Below are 21,508 nucleotides of genomic sequence, written 5' to 3' on the forward strand. Positions count from 1 at the left end.
AACAACATTTGATTGAAGTCTTGGTGAAACCCTAACAGGCTATTTGGATTTCTGGGGAATTCCTAGGGCATCCAGGAATTGATGACTTTGTAGTTCTAATGCTAACCACTTCTCTCCACCAACCATGCCAAGCAAAGTAAAGAAGGGAAACCCTAATAAGTGCAGGGTTGCCACAGATGTTCAGGCCTGGTTGCGTGTTTTGTAACTACTTGGTGCCAGGCACACAAAGAGCCTTCAGTACAACTTTAAAACCACGAAGAATCTAAACACAGCAAATGCGGTAAAACACGCCCATCAGTGCGTAATTGTGAACAAGTTTCAGTTGTTTATACTGTATGGTAGGTTTCCGTTTCCAAATTAATAGTGATTTGTTGTCTGCTAGATGTTGACTTAGGTGCTCAAGTCTTGTTGCCCAGAGAATCTAGACCACATTCAATCTCAGGACAGTTTTATTAATTCACACAAGCTTATTCATTCATTAAACACTGCATGCAACCTATGCCTTATTGTCTTTCTCTGCCATTGACTGAGAGCTTGTAAAAGAATAGAACAAGGTAAATCTCATCCTAACTAACACAATTACAGTGTTGAATGAGATGTAGGAGATCAAGTTAGGGAGGGTTTGGAAAGAGAGAGCGAGAGAGGGATGGTGACAGAGGGTTGAGAAACGGAGAGTGGGTTCTGTACATAATGATGCGTGGGCCTCAGTAGCAGCTCAGGAGATCTTCTAGATTCCAAAACAGTCTCGTCTATGTGCTAGCTGTCAGAGGCACTGATGCAGCTTATAGTGAACTGGGTTCGCTAAGAAGAGGATTGTTTTTTTTTTTTTTTCAATTTTATATTGAAGCTCTTTGTCTACAATTCAGTTCATCAGCACTCGTTGCTTAGGTATGTTTTGATTTGTCTGATAGAGCAAGAATTTTGCTGTTGTTGTTTTGTCTGCATCTTTTTGTCTGAATTTCGTGTCATTTGTGCTGTTAAACGTAGAGTTTATGTTGATGTTTAGTTGTTGTGGAAAGTGCAGTCTACGGTTGATTTTGTTTTGCTTACGAACTTTGCATGATGAAAGGTATTCTGCCAAAGGGGGAGGAAATTAAAGTAGAAAATAACACATGGGTGTTTGTTTTGAAGATTGACAGGAAAATGCCTGTGCAATTTGTGTGTTGATAGATTACATAAATGTTGGCTGCATTGGATGAAGAATCTTATGCAGAGCACACTAAAAGAGATTAATTTGGTTTTTAGCTATGTAGGATTTTTCTGTGCCTTTTTTGTCTGGTTTGAGGTGTACATGTTATTGTGCTCTGCAATGTACTGCATTGTCCAAACTTTCAAAAATAAAAAAAATATAATTACAGTAATATGTCAATAACTAATTACTCAGAAGCCAGTTGTTGCAAGATGCCTGTTAAAATAAAATGTAATCAAGGACATTTACATCCTGATGTTTTGAAAACTCAAAAAAAAAACAAAAAACAAATAAATTCTAATTTAACAATTTTTTTTAACCTTTACAATACTTTTAAAGTAATAGTGTAACCCAAAATGTTAGATTTGTTTTTTAGGCTTTTTGGATGGTTATAAAAATGTCTATTTAAAGATGAATATTTCATAGATCTTTTTTTCTTTTCTTTCATTTATCTGAAAAAAACTGTTGTTTGGGTTGTTCATTAAAAAATATATTTTTTCCCTACAGACACAAATGAAAGTACTGGCAGAAACTCCGAGGGCATTAAAGGACTGAAGAGGAAAAAAGTTGTGGTACAAAATCAGCTAAAGAAAATACCAAAATCTCCTGTCAAAAAGCAATCACAAACCAAGAAATCCATTTCTCCAAACATCTCTTCATCCAAGGAAGCCACACCCTCTTCTTCTTTTTCCAGCAGTCCATTACATGGATTGCCTGACTGTCAAGATGCTGAAGATGCACCACAGGAGGCATCTGAATCTAGAGCAGTAAAAGTGGAGCATAAGAAATCATCAACCTCAGAGCCACAGGCTCTCAGCCACAAAAGTTCTGCAGAAGAACCTTGTGCTGCAGGGCCATTGCGGACAAAAGGCTGGTGTGGCAAAAGCAGCAACAAAAACGCATCTCCCTCTCAAGCAAGTGCTCCCCTTGAGGTATTGCTCAAGGCTATGGAGCCAGATTTCAATACATTGACAGAAAGGAAGAACAGTAGTCCAATAGGACATCTTGGGAAATCTGTTTCCATTCCTGTCACATATTCAGACTATGCTGTGGCTATGCCTGCTCTTAATTTCAATGTCCAGTCTCAACCCTCATTTGTGCCACCATTCAGTGCAGCCAAACACTTCTACAGCAGTGTGGCATCTACAGGGCAACACACAGCACAGCAGTATGTGAACATGTCAGGACATCGTCAGCAGGACAAACCTGGGTTCCAGAAAAGCTACAGTGTGGGTCCTTCACTGAACTTGACGCACGCACCTGTTCCATCTGGATCAGGTGGTTTCCCTCAAAGCCAGCCCCCTGTTGTTCAAACATGCCAGTCTCTGTCAGCCACAGTACCCAACTCAATTCAAGTCCCTGTCACACCTGGTTTCAACCCTGTTCAGATGACAACTATGGTCAACTTTGGTGCAAATCAAGTATCTGATATCTCTGCAAAAGATCAAAAACCAAAAAAGCAAGGGAAGTATGTCTGTGAATACTGCAAAAGAGCTTGTGCCAAGCCAAGTGTGCTTCTAAAACACATTCGGTCCCACACAGGAGAGAGACCATACCCATGTGTGACCTGTGGTTTTTCATTTAAGACAAAGAGCAACTTATACAAGCATAAGAAGTCTCATGCACATGCTATCAAACTGGGTTTAGTTAAAGACTCTGGAAGTGGATCCCTCTCCCAAGAGTCTGATAAAGGTCTTCCAACACATTCTGATGTGGATGAAAGTGGGGACAGTGATGAAGAAGGCAGTGCAGCTGACTTGGACCCAGATTCTTCACAGAGCAGCCTAACAGCATTATCTGAAAGCAGTTTGCAGAGTGCAGGCATGGTACCAGGAAGCCAAGGTGAATCTGAGCATCTGTTGGTGTTTGAAACTCTAAAACCATTGGCTATACAAAGAGGATGTGAGCCAAAGGTCACTGCTGCTCTTCCTAAAGTTGTTGTCCACCCTGTAAATGTTTCGCCTTTGCGTGCAGACAGCCCAAGAGTAACAGATTCAACACCTGAACATGCCACAGCCCAGAGACAAAGGGATTTCCAACCAGCAAACCTACGGTCCAATGTAATGGTTCTGTCCTCACTAAAAGAAGTGGATTGCACAAGTCCTCTACAAGATTCTGTTAGTGAGGATGAAGATCAGCATTGTAAATCACCACTAGGAGGCAGCCATGCCCAGCTACAAAGGCAACAAGCAACTGATTACTCTCAACAGCCACAAGGCAAGTGCCTGCTAAGTCCTCGGAGTCTTGGAAGCACTGACTCTGGCTACTTTTCACGTTCTGAGAGTGCAGATCAAGCTATGAGTCCCCCAAGTCCTTTTGTTAAGATAACTCCACCAGCAGAAGCTGACATTACAAAACCCTTGCAAGTTCCTCCTTCCCCAGTTGTGGCAACTGTCATGCATGTAGCATCTATTGAGAAGTCTCGAGTTCCTTCTGGACAAATGCGTCCTCCATTGGAAACCAAAGCTCTATCTCTTGAGGAGCGCATCTCGAAGCTGATCTCGGACAACGAGGCTGTTGTGGATGACAAGCAACTAGACAGTGTCAAACCCAGAAGAACTTCCCTTTCCCGAAGGGGCAGCATTGATTCCCCTAAATCCTACATATTTAAAGACTCTTTTCAGTTTGATCTAAAACCACCAGTAAGAAGATCTAGTTCCAACTCAGATATACCAAAATCTCCTTTCACTCCTACAGACAAATCAAAGCCAGTATTTCTTCTTTCTGTACCACCTCAGTATCCAGCCATGGATTGTTTACCAATTACAAGAAGTAATTCAATGCCTACCACACCTGGTCAGTCAGCTCTCTTCCCCAATCTAACCCCTCAGCCTCACCCACTAAGGATCTGTCATTCATTTGATGACAAGATTAGCTCACTAAATGATGATGTATTCTCTTCAGCTCCCTCTACTCCAAATTCTGCTGTACATACTCGTACCCTAGTGAGGCAGATAGCAGTTGAGGATTTGTCCACAAATGATGGTCATGTTCTTATCTCAGTTCATTCCATGGATGAGAGCCATCATGGACCAAGTATTACACATGAGCTGAGAAGTAAGTCTTTTGAGCATGCAACCGAAAGAAACCGAAAGCCCCAGCAAAACAAAGGGACAATGTACGAATGTGAGACTTGTCGTAACCGTTACAGAAAACTGGAAAATTTTGAAAATCACAAGAAGTTTTATTGTTCTGAACTGCATGGTCCAAAAAACAAGCCTATGCATGCCAGAGAGATTGAGCCAGACGTATTTGGACGTGGAATTCAGCAGCCTCATTTGAACAGAAATGCAGTAATTACTGGCATAGTAGAACAACCACTCATGGTAAGAAAAAGAAGGAAAATTAAAAGTGTTGGAGATGATGATGACCAATCTCCAACTGAGACCACTCCTCCGTGTTCAAGAAGTTTTGACTCCTGCCAGACCTCTACAGGTTCGACAGGGCGACCTTATTCTCACCACACCCAATCTTTAAGTAACTCTGCTATTTTAGGACAAATACAAATTATTGGTAGAGCTGCAGAATCGCAAGAGTCAAGACTATCTCCAATAAGGGAAGCACAGATCAGCACACAGAATAAAGAAAGAGGTGACCTCCAGAGACAAGGAAGTGGAACTTCAGTCATTAGACATACCAATTCCCTCAGCAGACCAAATTCTTTTGAAACAACAGAGTCCATTGACAGGTCATCTCCAGTTGATCATGTGGAAAAGGAAGTAAAGAGCTCTGTAAAAGGCCATACAGAGGCTGCAGCGAGTTCTTCTTCACAAAGTTACCATGACAGAATGTCTACACCTAAATGTGCCAGCCAAGGGATGGAACCTCATGGTAAGCAAACCTTTACCATTGCTAATGATGGTACACCTGTACAGCAATCACGGCTTGTGCGGCAGAACAACATTCAAGTCCCTGAAATCTTAGTAACAGAGGAACCAGACAGAGATCATGAAACTCAAGTTGTAGAATCAACAGAGAAACCTGCAGATACATTCAACTGGCCTCAGAGGAGTGAGAGCTTGTCCAAACTGCCGACAGAAAAACTCCCCCCAAAGAAAAAGCGCATCAGACTTGCTCAAATGGAACACTCTTCTGGCGAATCCAGCTTTGAGTCAAGTCTCTCCCGTAGCCTCAGTAGAGATAGTAGCTTGTCAAGGTGCTCTAGTATCTCAGCTTCTTTTGACAGAGATGATCCACCAAGATCTGACAGCCCATCAAGGGCTGATATTGTTGGGAAGCCACCAGAAGCTCAAGGGATCCCTGTAGCAAACAACACTCTAGGAGTGCCAGGCATGATGAGACGCGCTACCTCGGAACAGATCAGCTGCACTCAGTCATCGGTGGAAATTTCATGTGACTACCGTAGCAAATCCTTTGACTGCAGCAGCATGTCACCCAGCAGGCCTTTCCCACCAATGCTGACTGCCCTGCCAAAAACTTCACAATGTCCTCCAACTACCCAGGTGCCTCTCATTGAAAGAAGAAGAGGGCCTCTAGTACGTCAAATGTCCTTGAAGATTGCACCAGACCCTCAATTAGCAGTGAAACAAACTCCCCCCATCCATAGAGTCCCCTTCAACAATGAATGCTCTGGATCCCAACCTAGACCAATAAATCTGAACACATCTGCACTTGTTCAGTCCTTTGTCCTCCATTCTGGAGAGGGCCCGATAACAAAAACTGAGCAAATGGTTCAAAGCATCAACCTTGGAAGCCAAAACCAACAACCCCAAGTTCATGGACTTCCACATCCATGGCATCAGACCTCAAGGGTTGTAGCATGCCACATGCAACCTATGGTCAATATGGGTGCTGGTCAGACTGACATTCAGAAGAGCTCTGATGAAAAAAAACAGAAGAGCTTTGAACCTAAATACCAAATGAATTGCCCTGTACTAAAAACAGGCCAGACATATTCTTTAGCAGGTGTACAAGGCACGCAGATCACATTACCAGTGATAACAATACCAATTGCTAATGAAATTAAAGTGTCACAGTCAAATGATGGAATGCAAAATGTCTATGTAGCACAACCAGCTTATCAGGCTGTAATCAATAAGCCTCCAATTGTACTGCCTGCTGGTGCACAAGTTGATACATCTCATATAACACCAGTATCTACACCTGTACCACAGATTTTAATCACCCATGAGCACAGCCTAGCACCTGTGTCTGCAGTTTCTAAGGTTAACTTTCCTACGGTACATGTGAACAGTAATTCAAAGATTGGGCCAGAAATCCAATCACACAGACAACATGGGTCTGTTGCTATACAGATGAAAAACAACACAAAAACCACTGACCAAAACCAATCCACTGAGCAAAGCATCCTGTCCCTTGGTTCACTGCATTGTACACAAAAACTGGCTTCTGCAAATTTATGCCCCCAAGAATCCACTGCCTCAAGCAAGCGCATGCTCTCCCCTGCCAACAGCCTGGACATTGCTATGGAGAAGACACAGAAACGGGCTAAAGATGAGCACGGAGCTGCATGTCTCACTGATGGTAGATCTCTAAACTACTTAAACTCAAAGATGTCAGAAATGACCAGGCAGAGGAAGTTAATGCTGGTAAGACAGGTCTGTACCACTGAGCCAGTGGATAGCCCAATTGAGACTGATGCCCCAGAACAATTGCCAGAGACTTATGAAGCTGAAAAGAACACCCATGTACCAGTATCCCAAATAAAAACCACTGAGGTTAGTGAACAAGAGATGGAGAGAAGAACACCTACCACAACACCTGCTACACATTCTTCACCTGGAGTTCAAAGCTATGCTATATCAGAGAATACCACTCTAAAGCCACAAGAGAAACCTGAGGAGCAGCGCTGGTCTCCATCGAAATCTCCTCTGAGGCCTTCAACATTTCAGGGACAAGTGAAGTTAGCTTCTTCTGTGTCAGTTGTCAACACCAGAGACAGCCATCGCCTGTCTTTCCCCAGTCTGAAAACCGCTACAACTTTCACCTGGTGTTTTCTCATGAAAAGGAAATCTCTCCACATTCAGCAGACAGACCAAAGGATCTCTGCCTACTCTGCATGGGTAGTAAACCCAAATAATCCCAACCCATTGGGGCTTCCCACCAAAGTAGTTATGTCCTTGTTCGACTCCAAACAGACATCCAAGAAAATACACTACACCCAGGCAAAAACAACAACTTTGAAATCTGACATCTTGACCTACTCTGGGAAGCTAAAGGACATCTTGCCAAAAGTAAGAGCATTTTCACTTGATTGATGCTGCTTTGACAGTTAGCTTTTATATTGTTTGCTATTTAAATTTTTATTGGTGCATGCATGATTAACAAGTTTTTGTATTATTTCAGGTTTTGATACAGCAAAGGTCTGTGCCAACTGAGAATAGTGGAAAAATAAAACCAGAGACTCAATCAAATAATCTGACAGAGTCAGACAGAGACTCTTCCAAATCTGAACCCCAACGAGTGAAGATCTTTGATGGAGGGTTTGTAAATCTTAACATTTATCTTACCCCCTTTCTAAATATTTAACAGGAAATTGGGTTTTGATGTGCTATTTGTCTTTTATTTTTGTAGTTACAAATCGAATGAGGAGTATGTGTATGTCAGGGGACGGGGAAGAGGAAAATACATCTGTGAGGAATGTGGAATTCGCTGCAAGAAACCTAGCATGCTGCGGAAACACATCCGTACTCATTCAGACATCCGCCCATTTCACTGCACGCACTGCAACTTCTCTTTCAAGACTAAAGGTGGGTTCAGTCTGAAAGGCTGATTTGAAAGCTATGATGGATCTATTTTGTTTTCTTCCTCAATATGCAATTATTCTTAAAAATAATAAACAGGACAAAAAGAAGATACTAAAAAACAAACTTCATTTTAATCCATAAAAAGCATGTATACCATCATAAATAGCTTACTCACACTTGCATAAGGACAAATCTAAACATGTTTAACGATTTAATGCAGTTTTAATGAAATGTCAGAATTTGAGAACAGTTAGGTAATTTAGATAAATCTTAGGGATGGCTGAAAATTAGTATGCTTTTTTTCCTCTTACCTGGCTTTTTTTTTTAAGACTGTGCCTGTTCTCTTAAAAAAGCCAGTATGATTCATCACAGTTGAACTTCCCACGCTACACTGCAGAACAGCACAGTGTCAGACCAGCCCACGTTCCTTTAAGAACTACTTTATCAGTTACTCACCCATTACATAGAGCTAGTACTTGGGAACATGTCATGCTTATGTAAACCACTCCCATGCCCTGCATCCGCCTCCCACCTGAGTGACCTCTCTGTTCCCTTTATCCACATAGGGAACCTTACTAAGCACATGAAGTCCAAAGCCCACAGCAAGAAGTGCATGGAAATGGGAGTTGCTGTGGGTATCATTGAGGACCAGGACGGAGAAGACTCAGGTAGAAGTCTTTCATGCGTTTTTGAGAATATCAGTCTTAAATGGATATTGAATAGGGAAGTTAATTTCATGAGAACCCACACTTTACCAAACAACTCAAAAAGCAACACTTTAGTTTTGTTTACATCATTACATAGTCATTTTTAACAACAGATTCAACCTGACCATTAATAGGTTTACTAATAATAGTACCATCTGTTAAATGTGGATTGTCTCTAGCTATGTTTCATTGCAGCGATGATCAATGGCAATGCCACGGTCTAATTAGAGATTCTAAACGTAGTCTTTTTCCTTGTTAACTCTTGGTGCATGTGGGCGGCATACACAGCGTTTACCGCAAGGAAATTGCAGCATCTAATTTTAGCTGAAAAGAGAGAGAGAGAGAAGCTGTGAGCTTTCTCTGGTCTCAGTTACAGAGAGCATATTTGTTTTCCTCTCACAGTTCCACACAAGCTGTCAAGCACAGGCTGCATTTGTGGTCTGAGGTGTTAATGTCTTTCCTATATAATAACAGGGGTGTTTCTGGATCTATTATTCCTTATTTTTCTATGTAGTAGATATTAAAGCTGTAACGCAGGAATGTGAAAGTTTTTGAAAGACCAAAGATTACTTGAAATGTTCCTAAAGACTAAAGGTCACACTCTACCTGCTCTAAAATGGTTTTGTGAATGTCTGTCAAAAATTAAGGAATTCTCCAAGGAGAATTTTCCAAATAGAACCTAGCTCTTTTATAGCTATGCGTTAGGATTAGCCATGCTATAAAATTTCTCCTGCCCGTTTTGTTCATTAAGTTGTTTTTTCCCCCTAAGGTGATCGAGGAAGAGCAGGAAGTGCTGACAGACAGGACTCAGATGGTGATGACTCTGATGGCCCAGATGATGAAGATAATGATGGGGAAGAGGAGGATGAGGAGGACAGTCAGGCAGAGTCTGGCCTCTCTGCAACACCTTCTGTTTCTGCAAGCCCACAGCATCTTCCTGCTAATCACGCAGACACAGCTCCTAGTTCTCTGCTGGCTCAAATGTCCATCAGCCCGAACCCAAACCCAACCCCAGCTCCCCAGCCTCAGCCTCCTCCAGCTTCAGACTCTCAGAACTCAGACACAGAGTCTGTGGCTATGATGAGCCCAGTTTCATTGGTCAGACAGATGTCAATTTCTGCTTGCTGCTCCAGCCCTGGTCCTACTCCCACCTCTTTCATAGCCCACCCCGCCCCTGCCTCAGAATCCCAGACCTCTGATACTGATTCTGTACACATGATGAGCCCAGTGTCACCCTGCAGGCAGATGTCCATCGACTACCCTGAATTTGACGTTCCCCCTAGTCCCCCAGTGCCAGGCAAGGGCGCCAAGCTCGGCCAGGTGAGACCCGTGTCCTCGCAATCATTGTCTTTCTCGTCGTACATCCCTTCCTCTCTACATGTACACCTCACCCCATACCAGTACCCGACCCCATATGCATTCCAATGTCTTGAGTCTCGCATGTCTGGCACATCAGCAAAACTGCTTTGAATGCATGAAAAGGTGAATAGAATTTTAATTGGTAGTCAGCAAACTGCAATTTTGTGTTGCTTGGCAGTGCTAATTAAAAATATTCATAACATTGTTTTTTTAACAGGATGGAGTGCCGAGCAGCATTACCCAGCATGCAAGTGAGTGCAATGCTAATGTCGACCGTGGTACTCAGACCTCTTCTGACCCTCTTCAGGGACCCCTGCACTTTCCAAATGCAGGTCCGATCCACGAGCACAGAGTAGGAGCCACTACTCATCTCTTCAGCCACCTGCCTTTGCACTCCCAACAGCCCCCTCGTTCCCCATACAGCATGGTACCAGTGGGTGGCATCCAGCTTGTTCCGGCTGGCTTGGCTGCTTACTCCACATTTGTACCCATTCAGGCCGGGCCAGTCCAGCTAACCATCCCAGCACTCAGCGTTATTCACAGGCAGACTGGCAGCCCACTCCCAGTCCCCAATACCTCGCCCCGGTCAGAGGGTTCTCCGACCCAGCCGCTGGTAGTCCAGGAGCCAGTCAGTAGTGTATTGCCTTGTTTCCCTCTGGGCCAAGTGGCAGGGCTTCAGACACTTGGTGCTCCCCAGACTGCCCTGCAGCCTATGGGTTTGGAGACCTTGAGTGTGGTGGGTTTAGCCAACTCCACCCAGCTGGTGCCTCAACAGAGTCTGCCATTAAATGCCACCCTTGGGGTGCAGGTGTTGGCAGCTAGCCCCACACCTCAGTGCAGCACTGCTTCCCCAGGACAAATCCCTGGCCTGCAGATTCTCAACATTGCCCTGCCTGCCCTTATACCATCCCTCAGCCCTCTCTCAGCTCTCAGCCCACTCCCTGCAGCCCAGGACAAGCCACGTAGCCCTGAGGGTGTAGCATCTGTACTTTCACCAGCACAGGTTGCAGAATCACTACTACCAGCAACTATTCCCTCAGCCAGTCCTCCAACAGCCAATCTAGGAGATGATCCTACAATTGCAAAGCCATGCACACAGGTGAAGCAGGTCTCTCAAAACAGCACTATCGCTGAATCTAAGGATACTGGGGGCACAGAGAAGACTACAGCCATGGTGGAAAAACCAAAAACACCACCACAACCATCTTTGCTCTCTTCCCCCTCCCTCTCCAACGAGAGAGGCTGTGATCTTGCACACAAGGCAACAGCAGGTGGGGCTAGTGAAGTGAAGCCACGTCAACCTGTCTCTAGACAGCCAGTGACTGATGACTACAATGAAGCCTCCAGTGATGATGAGGATAGACTTGTCATAGCTACCTGAGGGGCCCAATAAAAGCTCTTTCTTTTCTGCCTATGAATTCCTCTCTCTCTCTCTCTTTCCCCCTCTTTTTGTAAAACTATGTCACTTTGTAAAACTGAAACACTTCAGGAGGTTTGCAGCTCGGCAAGCCTTCTCTAAAAGCACATTTTCTGACAGTCATAATGTATGTGCAATCATAAATGATGACCAATTATTTTATTTTGTACTCTTTTGTCAGCACCAGACAGTTTTTTTCTTTTTGTACATGTTGTATAGACAATTGTGCCTTTTGGAGTTTCACGTTTAGAAACCTGTATATAATATCTTATAAATCTAGTAGTTGCCTATTAAGTTGATATGGAAGATAAAGAAGAATGGAGGAAATTTGTTTTATTTTTAAATGTTTTCATTTTGAAAAGTTTTGTCTATCGTAAATTGATGGGGAAATTAATGTTGTACTGATATATAAACATTTCTATGGCTTTTGGGGGTCAGTGTTCCTGTGCACAGATGTTGTGGTCAAGTATTTATTATATTACACCTGGTGCCCATTTTGAACTCCATAAGTCCATAGGTATGAGTAAAATGGTGGCTTTACATTTGCTGTATCTATAATATCGACAGTATCAGTAAAACCTTGTTTACAAGTGCAGTAATGCCTCTGAAGTCTTTTTTTCTTTTTTAAGCGATGTAATTAGCTATCTGATTTGTTGTCTTTTTTCTCCTTTAATCAACCCCGTAGAAAGGGTTATTCCCGGGGCTCTCCAAGGCACTAGAATTATTCAGCAGCTAAAATCACTAATGAGGAGCTTGGAGAGGCCAGCAAATGACGTCACCAATCAGCTCCTTTACGAGGATTATTAACTGTGACATTGTCCTTGTCTCAAGAGGCTTGGAGCAAAAGCTCTCATTACAGCCCGGGAATGACTCATTCAATTGACAGTATTTGCTGTCTGCCGCTGCAGTCCGCTAAGACTGTGACTCAACAGCGTCACCTGCTGGATGGGTCGTGTCACTGCAGGCAAAGCAGTGGAGTACAGGGTGCATCATTCAGGAAGGTGAGGTGGGGGAAAGTGTTGCTTAGTTACCCAGCCCACAGAAGAACATGAGAGTGGGTGAGACTCTCTGGAAACAGCTCTGAACATTCAGTCCAACCAAACCTTTTGAATTTAGTCAAAGTGAGAGTAGAATGTTAAAAATCAGTTGTGCATACTAAACTATTCTGCATCCAATGGAAATGCCATTCCTTGATTTGACCATAATCTAAATCAAACATTCCACTTCATTGAACAGATAATTTTTCTATCATTGGTTAATGCGCTGATCTCAATGCATGCTTACATCAGCGCTGTTCTGTAGAAGGAAAAAAATAAGTATCATGGTTACAACCTGTATGTACAGGTGAGGCTTAACCTTGATTATGAGTGCAATGTCAGAATATTTGAAAAACTATTACTGTATTCATGCCACCCTTCCCTGAGGAGAGCAACATTGAAAAACAGAAAGGCATTTTTCCATAATTGTCCTTAATGCGGCATCCATATTCACCTGATCTTAATAGATTGCTTTTATTGTTGTCCTAATTCTCTCTTAGATGGAACAAGCATGAACAAGCTACACATAGAAACTTTGTGCTGTAATATTTAAAGGGATAGTTAAACCAAAAATGAAAATCCTGTCATTAATTACGCACCCTCACGTCGTTCCAAACCTGTAAGACTTTTATTCATCTTCAGAACACAAATGAAGATGTTTTTGATTAAATCTGAGAGATTTCTTTACTTGTTCTATTGACTGCTATACGCAACTACCACTTTGATGCTTTAAAAAGTTCATGAAGAGATTGTAAAATGAATCCATATGAATTGAGCGTTTTTCTGAAGAGACGTATGATGAACATTTATATAATGAACAGAATGAATTTAGGATTTTATTCACATACATGTTATCATCAAATGAAGGGACTGCGTCTCTTCAGAAAATTTAGACTAAACCACTTGATTAATTTAGTTGTGATCTCTTTATGAACTTTTCGACGCACCAAAGTGGTAGTAGCGTGTCAATGGAAAAAGTAAAAAAAGCTCACATTTCATCAGAAACATCTTTATTTGTCTTCCAAAGGTGAATGAAAGTCAGGGGTGAATGAAAATTAGGGTGAGTAGCTATATGACAGACTTTTCATTTTCATAAAGAGTTTATAAGCAAATCGTTAAACTAAATGAATCAAGTGGTTTAGTAAAAATTTTCTGAAGAGACTGATTTGAATGATGAATATGTATATGTGAATAAAAGCCTATTCAGTCTGCTCATCTTATAAATGTTCATTGTTTATAAAAAAAAAAAAACGCTCAATTAATATGGATTATTTTTACAATCTCTTAATGAATTTGTCAAAGTGGCAGTTGCGTAGCTCTCAATGGAGGGACAGGAATATCTTCATTTGTGTTCTGAAGCTGAACGAAACAACAGGTTTGGCACGACATGAGGGTGAGTGATTAATGACAGTTTTAATTTTGGGGTGAACTATCCCTTTAATAGCCTACATTTTTGGAGCAGGTGGAGGGTTAAATGATTGTGCACAAACTGGCATGAGTTTCCATTAACAAGGTTTTCCATTAGGCAGGGACAGAGCTGGAGGCTAAAGTTTCCGAACTGCTGCTAGTAAGTAGGCCTAGCCTATCGTTCATCCATTTAGTGAGACCTTTTAAACCTAAAGTGATTCAGGGAAACCCACATGATCTAAATGACTCTTCTAAATTTGAAGCTGAGAAGATTTTTTTTTTTATCTCACTGATATAGGCTATTCATGACCTAAATGACTCTTCTAAATTTGAAGCTGAGAAGATATTTTTTTTTATCTCACTGATATAGGCTATTCATGACAACTATTACAATGACAACGATTTGAATGTAGTGCCTACTGTTGACTTTCGGTCAGTTTTGTGTTTTATAATTGATTTGGGCCTGATAGTTAAATAGTGCTAAAAAACATTGTTTAATAGAAGGTTTAAACTTACCTCATATGCTCCAGTAGCGGGATTCTGTTTTCACACGTTCAAGGAACTATTTTTTTTTTCTGGGCAATATCGATAAAATGGTTGTTTTTACCAGAAGACTTTAAATCTCGCGTCTATTCAATTCTCAGTAAATTTGGATGCGTAGTCTGTACTTGCGCGCCCTCTACTGCCCTGTATGAAAACTACTGGTCCAATTCATCTTTCTTACCATAAAAACTTGGCACCGAACGACCGCCCGGCGTCTCCATCCCGCTGGAATCTCAGGAATACAAAGTTCTTATCTCGGTCCACACGTTGCTTGTCTGTGGCTATTAACAAACAGTATTGTGTTCGCGTGAGCGAGCGGGCGGGAGGCGGAGAGCGCGAGTATATAAGCGCTCCTGTACAAGAGTTGTGCTCGAGACTCCAGATTGATGCATTGAGAAGACCGCAGTTTAATAGTTCAAATCTTAAGCTTTTAAACTGTTTGCGAATTTATTGGACTATCACCTTTTGTGCCACAAGATTAAAAATGGATTTGAGGATTATTTTCCCAGTGTTGTCCATGCTGTCATCTGGATTTTTTGACTTTGGTATGTACTTATTTTAAGTGTATTTATAGCCAATATTTGTGGTAAATATTATTTTAACCACTTTGTTAAATAGTTTACTCTATAACTGTAAGTGTTTTTAAAACATGCTTAAATGTTAAATACAGAGAAAAGTGCAGGGATCCAGATAAAATAAATGATTAGTGATATATGACGTTACTTAAACAACATTTAATTCATGAAATGTGAAGTTTTAATATTCTTGTAGGCAATATGTTTAAGCATCAATGGCATTTTAATTGAGCGTGACAAATTCAAGATTTTCCAGTCCATCAAACATAGGGTTGTGAAACTCGTGTAAAAATCACATTGCATGTTTAAAAGTGGAAATCTTTATGTGGCAAAAGCATATGTATTTAATATAATTTTATCATTTTAGCTGCTCCAGCATCTTTGGGTCATGATGGCACAGAAACAGACACATCAATCTCTGCACGCCACTCCAGGACTAAGAGATGTTCCTGTGCAAGTTTTCTAGATAAAGAGTGCGTCTACTTTTGCCACCTGGACATAATATGGGTCAACACACCAGAGTAAGTCATAAAGTGCATATACCATCAAATCTGACTTTTGAATGTACAATAAATCTGAAAATCATTATAGAATGATTCCTGCTTAAGGCATGACTACATTTGTTTTCTAACTATTTTTTTCTTTTCCCCTAGGCGAACAGTGTCATATGGACTTGGAAACGCTCCACGGAAGAAGCGCTCAGTCACGGAACCTGTTGTGCCCAAGTCTCGCTGCAAATGTGCAGATAGTAAAGACAAAACATGCTCTACATTCTGTCAACCGAACAATGCGTTACGGTAAGTGCACACAATGCAAATAAGGTGAACGCCGTCATAGTTCAATGACAGATAGTTTTAATCTTAAGAGCAATTTCAAGGACACCAAAAAATATTTGGGATGCACTTGTTTTCTAGAGCATGAGTTGTGTGTGCAACCTCAGTATTAACGTACAGGCATAATATCTGTCACTACATGACTTAACGAACTTGCAGAAACAGGTTTCATTTCTATTTGTGGACTTTTATCAAACTAGTTCAGGAATTGACTGCTGAACTTTCTTTCTTAGGTATAAAGACGAGGCGATCCACGCCGCCCTGGGCCACGATTGTGCTGAGAAGCAATGCAAACACAAGCTGGCAGACAAACAGACAAAGATTAGACGGTAAGACAAACCCCATAGACTGAAAAAAAAATCAAGCGCACTCTCATAATTGTGTGCTTTAATTACATGCCTCTGTAAGATTGATCTCTTGTGTCTGCGACGAATAAACTGCCATTCATTTTCATGACCGAAAACATTAAAGGCATAGTTCATCCAAAAATGAAAATTCTGTAATCATTTAATCACCCTCAAGTTATTAGTACCAAGCAGATCTTGTCCACATTGACTTCCATAGTAGGAAAAAAAATGACTATGGAAGTCAAAAGGAGGGCGATCACTCTTACAAACATTCTTCCAAATATCATCTTGTGTACATCAGAACAAAGAAATGTATACAGGTTTTGGAACAACTTGAGGGTGGGTAAATTATGACAATTATCATTTTTGAGTGAACTTTTCCTTTAACTTTAAAAGTAAATAGTTTTCTGAAGACTCCAAGTTGATTCTGCTTTATTATATTATTATATGAAATCTTACATTTCAGTCTGTTTTAAACCCTTAGTTCTTAAAGCTTGCTTTCAGTCTCAACTAATGCTTATAAGAACAAGCATTTCCTAAATCTGGTCATGGGTTCCACCTGTGTTTGCTGTGAGACTGACCTTATGCTTTGATTTTCTATAGGGTGAAAAACACAGACGTGAATGGAGATGTCCTCTCCAGGGTGAGGGCCGTCAAGAACATCCACCTTCTCCTAGAGAAATGGCGAGCGAGGCAGCACCACAGGCCACGAGCAAGGATGTCTGGAAACGCTGCCTCGTAGAGATCCACCTCAGTTTTTGAGCTTTGTGGATCTACTACAGGATTTACCTGAAGAAGAAGCTCCTCCGTTAATTCATTGCACAGTCATGCAGTCGGGTGTCATCAGGTGTGTTGGAATACCTGCAGATTGCGGAGTTTGGCACGTGGTCTCCACCCTCTGGGTGATTCGGCATCCGTTTGGAGCTCAACGGGAAGAAGGATCAAACCTCTGATGGAGATGTTGACTGAAAAAAAAAATTTGACATCAAATGATCAAAACTAACCTCTAACCTTTCTGAACTAGAACTTTTGGTGCATGGGATAATTCACCGGAGAAGCCACTGCATTCTCCATATTAAGACTTTGCATTGAAGATTCTTGTTGCATGGGAGGAATACTAAATGAAACTGTGGACTGTGTGATGGCCATCCGGCCACTGCAAGCCAAATACTCTTGTGGAAGAATGCCTCGGGTTCTTGTTACTGGACTAGATACACTGTAAAACAATGAAGCTCTGCAATTGTCAATGCATCAATGGAAATGTTATTTTTCCCATTTATGTTAAATATCTTTAATTGAGCCATATTGGCTAACATGATTTTTCTCAATGTTATTATTTCTATGAAATGATAATATTTAATTGCCATTATTGTGGTAACCATTTTTAAGTAATAATAAATATGTGGCATTATTTAAACGACTTCAGTTGTTTGTGAATTGTTCCGTTCATTTAGTTTAAATCCCACTGAAATGCATCATTTAATTTTCAAGTTAATAAAATATAATCATGTGCTCTAACTCTATATATGCTAAGAAAACTGCACTAAAAGTACCATGGTCTTTTTATGTAACCATTACACTCTCAGTACCATAGTTAACGGTATATACTGTAAAAACGCCATGGTCTAATGTGTACCATGCTGATACCACATTTGAGAGCAGAAAACGTTTCTAAGCAAAAGTGGTGACAAACCAACAAACAGTAAACAATAGTCAAAATAGTCAGTTTTAATAATATTTTTTAGCTTTTGGTCCCACTTTATATTAGGTGGCCTTAACTACTACATACAGCAAAGAAATAAGTACAATGTACTTTCTGTTTTCATATTGTATTGCAAACCCCTTTTGCTGATATCCAGGTGGATACGGGTAAAGTTAGGGTCAGGTGTGGTGGTGTGGGTCAGTTTAAGGGTAAAGTTAGGGTCAGGTGTGGTGGTGTGGGTCAGTTTAAGGGTAAAGTTAGAGACAGGTGTGGTGGTGTGGGTAAGTTTAAGGGTAAAGTTAGGGTCAGGTGTGGTGGTGTGGGTCAGTTTAAGGGTAAAGTTAGGGTCAGGTGTGGTGGTGTGGGTCAGTTTAAGGGTAAAGTTAGGGACAGGTGTGGTGGTGTGGGTAAGTTTAAGGGTAAAGTTAGGGTCAGGTGTGGTGGTGTGGGTCAGTTTAAGGGTAAAGTTAGGGACAGGTGTGGTGGTGTGGGTAAGTTTAAGGGTAAAGTTAGGGACAGGTGTGGTGGTGTGGGTCAGTTTAAGGGTAAAGTTAGGGACAGGTGTGGTGGTGTGGGTAAGTTTTAGGGTAAAGTTAGGGACAGGTGTGGTGGTGTGGGTCAGTTTAAGGGTAAAGTTAGGGACAGGTGTGGTGGTGTGGGTCAGTTTAAGGGTAAAGTTAGGGTCAGGTGTGGTGGTGTGGGTCAGTTTAAGGGTAAAGTTGGGGACAGGTGTTGTGGTGTGGGTAAGTTTAAGGGTAAAGTTAGGGACAGGTGTTGTGGTGTGGGTAAGTTTAAGGGTAAAGTTAGGGACAGGTGTGGTGGTGTGGGTAAATTTAAGGGTAAAGTTAGGGACAGGTGTGGTGGTGTGGGTAAGTTTAAGGGTAAAGTTAGGGACAGGTGTGGTGGTGTGGGTCAGTTTAAGGGTAAAGTTAGAGACAGGTGTGGTGGTGTGAGTAAGTTCAAGGGTAAAGTTAGGGTCAGGTGTTGTGGTGTGGGTAAGTTTAAGGGTAAAGTTAGGGACAGGTGTGGTGGTGTGGGTCAGTTTAAGGGTAAAGTTAGGGACAGGTGTGGTGGTGTGGGTCAGTTTAAGGGTAAAGTTAGAGACAGGTGTGGTGGTGTGGGTCAGTTTAAGGGTAAAGTTAGGGACAGGTGTGGTGGTGTGGGTAAATTTAAGGGTAAAGTTAGGGTCAGGTGTGGTGGTGTGGGTAAGTTTAAGGGTAAAGTTAGGGACAGGTGTGGTGGTGTGGGTAAGTTTTAGGGTAAAGTTAGGGACAGGTGTGGTGGTGTGGGTCAGTTTAAGGGTAAAGTTAGGGACAGGTGTGGTGGTGTGGGTAAGTTTAAGGGTAAAGGTGGGGACAGGTGTTGTGGTGTGGGTAAGTTTAAGGGTAAAGTTAGGGACAGGTGTGGTGGTGTGGGTAAGTTTAAGGGTAAAGTTAGGGACAGGTGTTGTGGTGTGGGTAAGTTTAAGGGTAAAGTTAGGGACAGGTGTGGTGGTGTGGGTCAGTTTAAGGGTAAAGTTAGGGACAGGTGTGGTGGTGTGGGTAAGTTTAAGGGTAAAGTCAGGGACAGGTGTGGTGGTGTGGGTCAGTTTAAGGGTAAAGTTAGAGACAGGTGTGGTGGTGTGAGTAAGTTTAAGGGTAAAGTTAGGGTCAGGTGTGGTGGTGTGGGTAAGTTCAAGGGTAAAGTTAGGGTCAGGTGTTGTGGTGTGGGTCAGTTTAAGGGTAAAGTTAGGGACAGGTGTGGTGGTGTGGGTAAATTTAAGGGTAAAGTTAGGGTCAGGTGTGGTGGTGTGGGTAAGTTTAAGGGTAAAGTTAGGGACAGGTGTGGTGGTGTGGGTAAGTTTAAGGGTAAAGTTAGGTACAGGTGTGGTGGTGTGGGTCAGTTTAAGGGTAAAGTTAGGGACAGGTGTGGTGGTGTGGGTCAGTTTAAGGGTAAAGTTAGGGACAGGTGTGGTGATATGGGTCAGTTTAAGGGTAGAGTTAGGGACAGGTGTCGTGGTGTGGGTAAGTTTAAGAGTAAAGTTGGGGACAGGTGTTGTGGTGTGGGTAAGTTTAAGGGTAAAGTTGGGGACAGGTGTTGTGGTGTGGGTAAGTTTAAGGGTAAAGTTAGGGACAGGTGTGGTGGTGTGGGTAAGTTTAAGGGTAAATTTAGGGTCAGGTGTCGTGGTGTGGGTAAGTTTAAGAGTAAAGTTGGGGACAGGTGTTGTGGTGTGGGTAAGTTTAAGGGTAAAGTTAGGGACAGGTGTGGTAGTGTGGGTAAGTTCAAGGGTAAAGTTAGGGTCAGGTGTTGTGGTGTGGGTAAGTTTAAGGGTAAAGTTGGGGACAGGTGTGGTGGTGTGGGTCAGTTTAAGGGTAAAGTTAGGGACAGGTGTGGTGGTGTGGGTAAGTTTAAGGGTAAAGTTAGGGACAGGTGTGGTGGTGTGGGTCAGTTTAAGGGTAAAGTTAGGGACAGGTGTGGTGGTGTGGGTAAGTTCAAGGGTAAAGTTAGGGTCAGGTGTGGTGGTGTGGGTAAGTTTAAGGGTAAAGTTAGGGACAGGTGTGGTGGTGTGGGTCAGTTTAAGGGTAAAGTTAGGGACAGGTGTGGTAGTGTGGGTAAGTTCAAGGGTAAAGTTAGGGTCAGGTGTGGTGGTGTGGGTCAGTTTAAGGGTAAAGTTAGGGACAGGTGTGGTAGTGTGGGTAAGTTTAAGGGTAAAGTTAGGGACAGGTGTGGTGGTGTGGGTCAGTTTAAGGGTAAAGTTAGGGACAGGTGTGGTAGTGTGGGTAAGTTCAAGGGTAAAGTTAGGGTCACGTGTGGTGGTGTGGGTAAGTTTAAGGGTAAAGTTAGGGACAGGTGTGGTGGTGTGGGTCAGTTTAAGGGTAAAGTTAGGGACAGGTGTGGTGGTGTGGGTCAGTTTAAGGGTAAAGTTAGGGACAGGTGTGGTGGTGTGGGTCAGTTTAAGGGTAAAGTTAGGGACAGGTGTGGTGGTGTGGGTAAGTTCAAGGGTAAAGTTAGGGTCAGGTGTTGTGGTGTGGGTAAGTTTAAGGGTAAAGTTGGGAACAGGTGTTGTGGTGTGGGTAAATTTAAGGGTAAAGTTAGGGACAGGTGTGGTGGTGTGGGTAAGTTTAAGGGTAAATTTAGGGTCAGGTGTCGTGGTGGGGGTAAGTTTAAGAGTAAAGTTAGGGTCAGGTGTGGTGTGGGTAAGTTTAAGGGTAAAGTTAGGGGCAGGTTTCTGTCTGTGGTATAGTTTTTGTTGTAGTAGTACAAGTAGGGGCTTACCAAGGTGTGGAACCTATACAGAGTTTTCAGCTCTATACCTTACATGCACTGTTTATGTATTACATTTGTTTTATTTACACCTACATCTACATCTTTTTATATTGTTGATAAGACAATATAATACACTTTTTTTTCCAGGGGTCTTAGAAAAGACATAAGAAAAAACACCCTGCAGGGAATTTCCGATAGATCCTTTTGATTTGCCCGTCTTTGTCCATGTGTGTAGAAAGGAGCAAGAGAAAGAAATATTCTAGGATCCTATAAAGTCGAGCACAAAGGCTGCTCTCCTCCTGAGCCGTGCACTTTTCGCATGCAGGTCTCCAGGGACCGGGAAAACCGGCGTAGGTCATTAGGGCTTGAATAGAGCTTGAGCACAAATAATAGCCCATTATGGCACAAGGAATCTCCT

The 21,508-nt window shown here is 42.2% G+C and overlaps 2 protein-coding genes across 3 annotated transcripts in view; both read left to right on the forward strand.

Annotated features, from left to right (window-relative positions):
• Positions 1–11,995, forward strand: part of hivep1 (HIVEP zinc finger 1) — a 68,786-nt gene extending 56,791 nt beyond the window's left edge. For both annotated transcript variants that reach the window (XM_067426314.1, XM_067426315.1), the window contains exons 4-9: positions 1,697–7,404; positions 7,517–7,653; positions 7,745–7,920; positions 8,484–8,585; positions 9,394–9,944; positions 10,201–11,995. In XM_067426314.1, coding sequence (XP_067282415.1) covers positions 1,697–7,404; positions 7,517–7,653; positions 7,745–7,920; positions 8,484–8,585; positions 9,394–9,944; positions 10,201–11,364 — 7,838 coding nt within the window. In that variant the 3' untranslated portion in view covers positions 11,365–11,995. The remainder of the gene's footprint in view (positions 1–1,696; positions 7,405–7,516; positions 7,654–7,744; positions 7,921–8,483; positions 8,586–9,393; positions 9,945–10,200) is intronic.
• Positions 11,996–14,425: 2,430 nt separating this feature from the next.
• edn1 (endothelin 1) lies at positions 14,426–17,652 on the forward strand. Its single transcript, XM_067426316.1, has 5 exons — positions 14,426–14,932; positions 15,330–15,483; positions 15,616–15,759; positions 16,029–16,124; positions 16,746–17,652. Exons 1-5 carry the CDS (start codon positions 14,536–14,538, stop codon positions 16,882–16,884), a joined length of 930 nt encoding a protein of 309 aa, XP_067282417.1. The 5' UTR covers positions 14,426–14,535; the 3' UTR covers positions 16,885–17,652.
• Positions 17,653–21,508: the final 3,856 nt, after the last annotated feature.

The sequence above is a fragment of the Pseudorasbora parva genome, chromosome 19 (genome assembly GCF_024679245.1).
Source record: "Pseudorasbora parva isolate DD20220531a chromosome 19, ASM2467924v1, whole genome shotgun sequence".
NCBI classification, from domain to species: Eukaryota; Metazoa; Chordata; class Actinopteri; order Cypriniformes; family Gobionidae; genus Pseudorasbora; species Pseudorasbora parva.